Source organism: Eimeria acervulina, genomic scaffold (genome assembly GCF_000499425.1).
Source record: "Eimeria acervulina Houghton genomic scaffold, Eah_scaff560, whole genome shotgun sequence".
Taxonomy (NCBI): domain Eukaryota; phylum Apicomplexa; class Conoidasida; order Eucoccidiorida; family Eimeriidae; genus Eimeria; species Eimeria acervulina.
Genome location: NW_013549728.1, coordinates 12494 through 22272, shown reverse-complemented (window position 1 = coordinate 22272; position 9779 = coordinate 12494). Strand labels below are relative to the sequence as shown.

General features: G+C 47.1%; 3 protein-coding genes across 3 annotated transcripts; all 3 read right to left on the bottom strand.

The window, feature by feature from the left end:
• Positions 1 to 1049: 1049 nt before the first annotated feature.
• EAH_00042830 (hypothetical protein) lies at positions 1050 to 1742 on the bottom strand (the record flags this gene model as incomplete). The annotated part of the gene is made up of 2 exons (XM_013395034.1): positions 1050 to 1127; positions 1449 to 1742. The coding sequence occupies 2 exons, from the start codon at positions 1740 to 1742 to the stop codon at positions 1050 to 1052; spliced, it is 372 nt and encodes a 123-aa protein (XP_013250488.1).
• Positions 1743 to 4671: 2929 nt separating this feature from the next.
• On the bottom strand, positions 4672 to 7481 carry EAH_00042820 (thiamin pyrophosphokinase, putative; the record flags this gene model as incomplete). The annotated part of the gene is made up of 6 exons (XM_013395033.1): positions 4672 to 4755; positions 4900 to 4994; positions 5209 to 5317; positions 5548 to 5645; positions 5896 to 6031; positions 6714 to 7481. 6 exons carry the CDS (start codon positions 7479 to 7481, stop codon positions 4672 to 4674), a joined length of 1290 nt encoding a protein of 429 aa, XP_013250487.1.
• Positions 7482 to 8980: 1499 nt separating this feature from the next.
• Positions 8981 to 9256, bottom strand: EAH_00042810 (hypothetical protein; the record flags this gene model as incomplete). Its single annotated transcript, XM_013395032.1, has 1 exon — positions 8981 to 9256. One exon carries the CDS (start codon positions 9254 to 9256, stop codon positions 8981 to 8983), a length of 276 nt encoding a protein of 91 aa, XP_013250486.1.
• Positions 9257 to 9779: the final 523 nt, after the last annotated feature.

Sequence of the window (9779 nt, the reverse complement as noted above, 5' to 3'; positions counted from 1 at the left end):
TTTGCCAGGAAGCGTCTCCTGCAGTGACCGGGCTGACCACGGGACCAAAATGCAGTCCGCAGCAATCTCAGATTCCCCAGTTGGTTAGCTTCGCTCTAACGTATCTGCGTCCTTCTGCGCTTTTGCAGCGCCATCCAAACAACCGCTATGCGGGTGTCACAACGTATGCACACCGTGCCTCGTGACTCTATCACACCTTTGCTGTCTGCCATGCACACAAACTGATGAGAATTCACTACAATACCTTGCTCTGCCCAAGCGCTGCTGATTCGACTAGTCACCCAGGATGTAGTTCCTCCACAGGAATGCATGTTGTTGCCAGCACGACGTTCCCTGTACACCCCGAGAACCCTCGCAATCCTCCGTCCTTCTAAAGTGTGCCAGGAAAGCACACGGAGCGTGCTGAAATCAATCTCGCAGGGGTTGCGCCCTGAACTGCTGGAGGAAGGTAACCACGGCCAGAGCGCTGACGAAAAGAAATCGCTAAATGGCCGTGTGGAGCACGCGTCCATGCCTCCGCATACGCACTTGCTGTATGCGGTGTCCATCGAAACTCATTCCTTCACCACCTCACACGCACGCATTTGCCGATGCCTAGTGTGCGCTACAACGCATCCCAGCTATCCGCCGCTGCCCTAAAGCCAAATGACCCTTCAACAGCACATCACGCTATTCAACATAAGTTTACGTAGGACCGTAGTTCCTCTCCCGTGTGCGGCTGTTCTTGGCAGTCCTGCGCCGAGCAAGAGTGCCACTCCCTTGGCTTTTCTCCATCAAGTGAAGATTTCAGCGTGGGTTCTGGGGTGTGCTGGTAAAACATCATTCTACCCTTTTCGTAAACCCCACTCTAAACTTTTAGCTTCGTGAAACATGGGTTAGCGTCACTCATTGGAAGCTAGTGGCACAGGCCATTGACAGATACTGCACTCCACAACGATGCATGCACCAGCATGCTTGCTCGTAAAGAGTATGGAGAAGGTGTTGTATCGCAGATGATAAGTACTCTGTTGAGTGCAGTAGAGAAACACAAAGCAGTTTCCTGCACGTTTCTACTTGCAGCAACCGGGTAGACGAAAGCGTAAAGCCCACTTGACGTCACCTATGCCTCGCGTCGTTCCAACCAGCTCCTGCCAACACTAAACTGAATATAAGTATCAAAGCAGACAGAATATTTAACACAAAACAATGAACGCGGGCCACCAAAGGTGCCTGCCCTTCCCATTCAAGCACTCATGCTGTTCAAAAGGCCAATGGCGTTTTGTAGTGGGCAACATTGTAAATACGCAAAGGAGCCCCACATGGTTTCCAGCATATCCCTTGCATGCAATGTGCGTTGAGTTGGCCGAATTCTTACGAGCAATCAAACGCTCTTTCCCACTGCAGTTCCTCTCCTGCTGTAGCAAGAAACCTCAAGAGCATTGATAGCCTTCTCTCTCAGAGGAACCTACAGAGCATTGGTCAGGTTCTCCCTCGGCTAATATTCGGGCTCCATCTTCTAAAATACGCTTTTGATTGTATTTGAGTGCTTTAAAGCACTTCACAACCACAAATGCAACGGCGAGTGCGGCTCCCAGCGCCATAAGCGCTGTGAGGGCTGCGCTAAGACGCCTCTGTTCACTAACCAGTTTCGAAGCCTCACGACTTCTCAGGTAAACGTCCTGCTGTTGAACCGGCACATCAACCCCCACCCGCGGAGTTCCGGCGGCTCCTGCGGAGTCGAGGTAAGCATGTGACAAAGCCATTGCCCCCAAGGTGTTGAAGACAAATGCATGAATATTTCGTAAAATGGAAAGCGCTGGAAGATTGCGGAATACTCGAATTGCAGTACGGAAACCGAGAGGTTCTCTGCACCGACCCAAACGGTCTCGCGGCGATTGCAGCTATCGAAAGCCAAGGAATAGTGCTGAATATCTGCTAAATGTAAATTAAAATGCGTAGGACGAATTTACAAAATTTTTCCATTCGGTTCGACTTGTTAGACGACTTTGAACCTGCGCATTGTCACCCGCGCCCGACGGGGTCTCGTTCGCTGGTGTTCTAGTGGCACTGCGCAGCGCCTAAAGGTCCTTTTCCCTCCTTTCCCTCTCATCTGCCAGCATTTGTGAGGTCATTTCTCTAATTGAAATATTTATCTCCTACTTTACGAATTTAGTCGGTGTTTTATCGGCAGGATCCCTTGTCTTCAAACTCAAGGTACCAGCCCATCTTGCAGGCCATCTGGCACCATCGATGCGGATGGGGAGTTCCAGATGCGTGAGACAGCAGCTCTTCATCCATTTTATTATTATTGAGGGTATTGATTGACTCGCATATCACACCTAATGAGTGAAAATGGGCGGAAAAATTCCCTACTCTGCCCTCGGGTGCGAGGAAACCTCGGTTTGCGCATCTGTTGCATCTATCTATCCTTTCGGGGACGCTCGGGTGCTTGCGTGATGGGTAGAGAGCTTCGTGTTCCTGTAGAAAGAGTTTCTCCGCTTACAATAATAGTTCAGTTATGTCTATGGGAAACACATGTATCGGGATGCCACTTCTCCCTGTAGCATGTAGCGGGGGCCTTTGGTTCGTGCCGAGGAGTGTCGTGAGATGCAGTAATGTCGATACAGCTCATTGAAGAGTCAGCCAAGAGGCAATCAAAACCTCACCTCCAGTTTCCAGGCATTCTGCGAACAGCCGCACAAAGGCCTTGGGCTGAGAGGAGAGGAGGCGGCCTGCCAATAGTTGCAGCACTTCCTGCTACAACTCCTCCTACGGGGCACTCCCACAGACACGCATGCTCGAGCTCCCTTCCGTACGAACTAAGGCAGTGTGCAGTTGATTAGGCTATTGTTAACTGTCTTTAGTATCCAACCTCAATTCAATTAAATATATTCAGTGCCATCTTCGGACAAGCGAGGCTACGCCTGTCGCGTTTCGCCTGTAACGATGGCCCTTTTCCTTAGTTCTAAACAATCGTGAATATATGCATGGGTAAGAAACGAAGTTTTGAAAGACAGTTGTGCTTCCCTCATGACTCCAGAAGTTCCGACAAGTGAAAGTGAGCTCTTCCTCCATCCAAGAGAAAAGGCTGGGTTCACTTTGCGTCATTCCAGTTTCGTTGTAGCAGTTGCTTCTGCCTTAAATGCGCACCCTGCATGCAGCTTAATGAGGATTGTTGCACACTCACCGAAGCACCCGAGCAATCATCTAGTGTGGCATTGGTCAAAATATATATATTCTTCTGTTGTACCACTGTGTACGGATGCCCATAGCATCGTCGAGCCTACGCCTGCGCACTGAGAGTCTGCATATGCTTACAGCGTGGTTATCCCTGCATCTATACTTGCGTCACAAGTTTCCTCACAACTCAGCTAGTGCCAGCCACCGAATATCATTGACCTCACACTGCTTGTAGGGAAAGAAGAAGAGGTCAGGCTTGGTCTTACATGAGAATTGATGCCACTCCCTAAGCAGAGGTGAGGAGAAGAAGCAGTGGTTGCAGAAAAAGAGCGTGGTTCTAGAGAGGCTGGCCTCCACATCACAGATGCAACGGAAAGATGCGTGTACCCACGCGGTTTTTCTAGAGCAACATCGAATATCCGCTGCCTTTGCAAATGAACATCAAGGGCCTTGCCCCGGTGTGAACTCGTATAACGGCTAAGGAATTAGCATCACTCCGTGTACACTTGAGTGCAATCTTGATTCTGCGCCTAACAATTGCAGTACTTTACTAATAATGCCTGATGTCCCTCTCTTGCGACAAATGCCGCACCACCCTGCTTGCTTCCCAGCTTCAGAGCGATTACTCTGTACTGAGACAGGAAGGGTGTCCAGGCAATGTTGTGGAGAGTATGATTGTTTTTGTTGCTGCTGGAGCCTGCTGCGGTTGCTGCAGTTAGTGTTTGTGCAAAAAAAAATGTTAGTTTCGTGACGAGTCGGTCCAGCAGTCGTAGTGGGCTTGAGGTAAATGGCACCGGTGGAAAGCAGAGAGAAAGAATCCAAAGACAACTAATAACGGTAGGTGAGCAGCCGTTGCTCAATGAGCCTGGTGAATGTAACGGATTCCTCATGGGAACTCGAGAGCGGCTGAACGAACCTGGACGATGTCAGCTAGCTTGCTTGCTGGCTAGCCAGCAAAATAGCTAGCCAGTGAACGTGCTAGCTAGCCAGCTACCTAAATAGATAGCTGTCAAACTGGCCATCATCGCCCTCTACAGGAACTGTACTAATCTGAAACTGATCAGACGTTTGATGTCTCTTCTATTCCATGCTTCAAAAGACCGAGAAGTGTGCGGATTGAAACGAGAGAGAGCGCCATCTGTTTCTTGAAACTTTCTTCCCAAACCCTCGTCAACTGCAAGTCGTATCGAACTCGAAGTAATACTTAATATTTCAAATAAACGAAACAAGGTAATATAAACCCTGACAAAAGGGCCCCTCCCGCCACGGAACCGGTGTGCTTTCTGACCCAACCTGCACACCTTAGCCCGTGCGCTACGGCTATATATATATATGGTTGCATAAATATACAAATATGCACATGCTCACATATATGTACGTGTTCTTAGCAAGTCGCGAAAATGCACGTTCACATCTAAGCAAACACTCCCCATATGTGCGAATTGGGTGTGCTCTCAGTACTACTGCCTAGGTGTTCTAATCCTTAAACGAAAGTTGGCGTAGATGCAGAGGCTAGGGAGCCAACAAATCCTTTTTAAGCTCGCCAAAGAAGACGAGAGGGTCAGACGTGGTTACTTTGATATGGTCGTTGACTCTCTAGGGACAGCACAGAACAGACGCAAAGGAAACAAGAGAGTACGCACTTCATCAACACCTAGATATAGCTAAACTGCAGAGAGACATCACAAAGCCCTAACTCTTCAGGTGTATTTACACCAAAAATACGCGTGCCCCACTCACCACGTTAGAAGAACTTATTAGGCCCCCCACAAACAACGGTTCGCCCCTCACATTCCATTGCAAGCCTTCAGTTGTCACGCTGCGCACTTTCCCAGCTGTACACCACACCAGCAGCAGCAGCACAGACAGCAGCGGCTTCAGCAGAAGCAGCAACAATAGCAGGGGGAGGAATGAACAAGAATTGTGTGCGTCTGCTAGCGCTCCAGGTCTGTCTGCTGATCCGTGTCAGCCACTGTCTCAGCAACTGAGGCAAAGAAAGAAGCCTATGCGTCACAGCGAGGAAACCAAAACAGCAACAGCACCACCTACCCATCGGCAGCAACCCGCAAACTTGTGTAAAGACTTTATTCGGAAGCAACACCTCGTTATCCCCCGCAGGTAACAAAAAACATGCGTTATACCCTCCTAGCAAAACCACCTGAAATGAGAAAACACACACATTAAGAATAAGAATCTAGCAAAAGCAACAGCTGCAGCAGCAGAAACGGCAGCAGGAGCCGCGAATCCTTCTGATGCCTGTCGATAGAAATGAAATCCAGTATGGTGCTAAGGCAACAGGTACTGAACCAATCAAACAAACAGGAGCCAGAGCAGCAGCGGCAGCAGCTGCTGCTGCTGCTGTGAGACACAGTGACATCCGTTGCTCACCTTGGGAGGCTGCTGCGACTCAGTTACAGCGTCATTATGAACTTTGTACAGGAAACTGACTGCGGCTATTGAGTGATCAAAGCGCCCACCAATAGCCCCTATATCGCATATAATAGAGAGAAAGCAGATTGTAGGAAGATTAAAGCACGTAGATGAATAAGAACATCCACAGACAACGCCACGCTAACATACCCCACCGATGGCAACAGTAAGAACGAAGCTGCAGCTGCAACAACAACAGCAGCAACAACAACACCCTCAGCACATTAGCAGCAACAATAATAGCAAGAATACCAGCAGGAGCAACAGCAGGAGCAACAGCAGCAGCAACAGCAGCAGTCCCCTAACCCGTGATAATGACGGTGTCGTTTGGAGATAAGCAATATTTGTTCAATGAGAAGGCGAATGTCTTCTCTAGGTCTGTCTGGCTCTGGTCAGGGAGACGCACCACCGGCACTCCTCGACTTTCAAAGAAAGAAAGAGCCTAAACAAGCAGCAGCAGCAGCAGCAGACAAAATAGCAAAGCAAATGAGCAGCTGTACAGAGAGCAGCAGCGGCGTACAAGACAATAAACCAAACGTGTAAAAAACACACAAACAAGCAAGCAAACAAACAAGCGCACGAGCAAACAAGCAGAATGTACAAATAAATGAGGTAGAAGTTGAGATAAACACTGTCAGATGCTGCTAAGAGCCCTATGAACTCCGTTTCCTCTTTTTCGCCTCTGTTGTTTAAAGTCTACAGCCGTTTGCCTTCTCCTTGATTTAACACTACAAACTTATTAATGAATGCCAACTATCCCCCATGTATACAAATACACACATAAATGTACACATATATATGCATATATATATGTACATGTATACATATATATATATATATACATGCGCGAATGCATACTTAGTCGCAACTAGATACGCGAACATACACGAACACACACAAACACACGCACACACACAAGCACGAGCAGGTATATAAATATATTATGCATATACGGGTATATATATATGCATATATACATATATATATATATATACATATATATATAATATGGAGACCTAGAGATATGGGCTTGCAAACATTGATACCGCGACTAAAGATGCATCGAAGGGCTGCCGAATGAGAACAAATAAACAAATAACAAAAATAAAACTTTTGCTGCGCACCTCCGGGCTTGAAGAATCTAAATCGCCGCATATGCAGGTGGGTAACTGCAGTGTACATACACTGGAAGGCAAGAGAGCAGCTGCCCCGACGGAAGGGTTTTGGGAGCTTCTTTTTCTTTCCTCCGGTATACCTTCCGGTTGTTGTTGCTGCTGTTGTTGTTGCTGCTGCTGCTGGGCCTCAGCAGCATGGTAGATGGGCAGCATGTGGTTGGTAGCGCCATCTGCTGCAATTACTAACGATGCGTTTTTGAGTAAACAGCTGATGTAAGAAGGGAACGGTCTATTGAGCAGCAGCAGCACAACTCGTCCGCTTCCTGCAGCAGCTCTAGAGGCATCCCCTGCAGTTGCTGCTGTTGCTGCTGCAACCTTTGCAAGCACAGGAGCAGACGGAGTGCCGCTGTGGCTCAAAACTCTCTCCAAAATACGGAGATCGTGCACAGTGGTCGGCATGCTGCTGTGGCTTCTGCTGGTGCTGCTGATGCTGCTGCGGCTGCTGTTACTGCTGTTACTGCTGTTACGGCTGCTGCTGCTGCTGTGCTCAGTGATGTAGTGCTGCCGTCTATGGCTGTTGGCATCCAGCCACGCTGATGCCGCCGAGGCTTGCGCTGTCACTGAAGCAGCGCAGCAGATTGAGGGGCAGCCTTCAGCTCCAGTGCGCCGCCGTTGCACAGACGGCTGCGGATGCAGCGAGCCATGGGGTTGTGAGTAGAAGGCCTTGAAACAGCTCTTTGCCCGAGAGGTAAGGAGCATTCGGGGGTTCACAAGCATCTTGCTCGAAGAGTGGAAGGAACTTGTGGCTGCCGTGGTGGTGGCGGCCTCTGTTGGAACACAAGAGAGATGAACGGGAGCTGTGCAGACACCTGAAGAGTGCAAATAAAGAGGATGAAAAACTCTTCTTTTGCTTTGCCAAGGAGGAACAGAGACAGCAACACACGCGTTTAACAGCAACGACCGGACCCGGCGAGGGAAGGGCCCCCCAACTACCGGTGGTGTTGGGCTTGTGGGTTGCAGCTGATTCGTAGGTCTACGGATCAGGAATGGGTGTGAAGTGGAAACGCTTAGTGTTAGAGAAAGAAGAAAATGAAGCAAGTAGAAGAAGGGCGGGCATGAGGGCTGACGAAATGCCCGCATGGCCAAGACTGTTTCAGCCCACCGGCAGATGCATTAATGAAGTGAATAGACAAACAAATAAAATATCGTGAAGAAAATGATCCAAGAATTTAGCACAAAGTCTTGAAACTTCCCACACAACGCCAAGTGAACTGAAACTTGAACTGAAACTTAAACTGAAATCAGCGAGCCGATTCGCACTACGCATTGCTTTCATGTGAAATAGAGGGAGTGTGCATACGCCCCGTGGCTGCAGAAATAAATAACAATTCCAAATTACACAGCAAGACTGATTATTTCTCAAGTTTTTCGTTGCTTTACTTCATCCATTCGCATACAGCACAGCCCCATGGCGGATTGGCTGCGGAGGTATCGATCTAGAGTAAAGAAAACACTGAAATACGAGATTAAATTCATTTCTTCAAAGGAGTCAAACAACTTATAATTTCTTTTCTCTCCACTTTTCTCAATGCAATTTCTTTGCCTTCCGGCTTTCCTCTCCCCTGGATATACCGGTCTGCATCTGTTGCCCACCGGTCGATGAAAAAAATTGGCATTTCTTCGCAAGTCACCATCATAAAGTTAATCGCTTTGTATCACTTTATTTGTATTATTCATTATTTCAGGAACGCCGTCAAAAGAATAATGCCACATTCGGTGCAGCCAAAACATGACGATGAAAACACGGTTTCTGATTAGCAGTCTTCATCTTCATAAAATGTACTAAATGCTTCACGAAAAGAAAGTGGCATTTCTTCGATTTTCTTCGGGCTTCCTAAACTCATCCCCCCCAGTTCAGAAGCCAGTTCCACCCATTTTTTCCACGGTTCATATATATATATATATATATATATATATGTATGTATTTATAGAGGAGTTATAGTTGGCTGCAGTGGCAAGAAGGGTGTTAATGGCTGTTTACTGGTTTTGCTTTGTAAAGAGGGTAAACCCTTTAAAATACCCATTTGATTTCTATCAAAATGTGCATTAAACCCAGAACACGCTAAATGAGATAATTGTAAAAAATAATTGTAAAAGTATATTCTATATATATTATACATTATATCTTTTATAGCTTAAGTTAAAATTACCTCGTTCCGACTTCACCCCAGTTACTAATTCTCATTTATTTTCTTAAATAGAAGCGTCAGTAATAATTAATTCCCATTGCAGGCAATTAAAGATTTATGCAATTTTAATACGGGGAGAATCTGTTCAATTCGCACATCTCCCTCCATGTGTAGAAGACCCTCCCTTTCTTCACCAAGTAACCTTGTAAGCTTAAACCACTCATAATCCACTGAACCACCACCCTCTGGTGTATATTCTTCTACTGTGGGAGGCCCCTCTAGCTGGTATTCAAGCCAAGAAGAAAATGCAAAAAAAAGCAAATGTCTGTCCGTACCCTCCAGCTGTGGGTGTTCTGCCCACATTGGGGTGTCTGCATATCTGCATGCAGCTGAGGGTTCATTTGCATGCAGATATGTTTGCATGCAGTTTCAAGCCCCAAGTATGTTTTGCCTTAGCCATTCAACGGGAAGGTGAGCACACGGAGATTGCGTGCATCTCTATAAAAAAGGTATTGCGAATAATATTCCCTATACGCTCGAACCCAGAAATTTCAACAAGAGGTTTACGGTTTAGGGTTTAGGGTGTAGGGTTTTGCGGGGCCGCCTACAACGCTTGGGAGCAGCCAAGTGCTGCTTAAGAGCCAGTTGACCGTAGAAACTTCTTTTGCATCGTTCACATACATTCCATCTAAACAAAAACAGAGAAAAACACAAAAAGAATACCCCGCTGCAACCCTATACGAGCTAGAGTTTATGCTTCGGTGGTGTTTATTAGGATTTAGGGTTTAGGGTGTAAAGCGTCTCGCTTAGTGCTGAGCAGCAATTATCCTTAGGGTTTGGCGGCAAAGAGTACAAGGCGTTTGTATATATATATATATATATATAT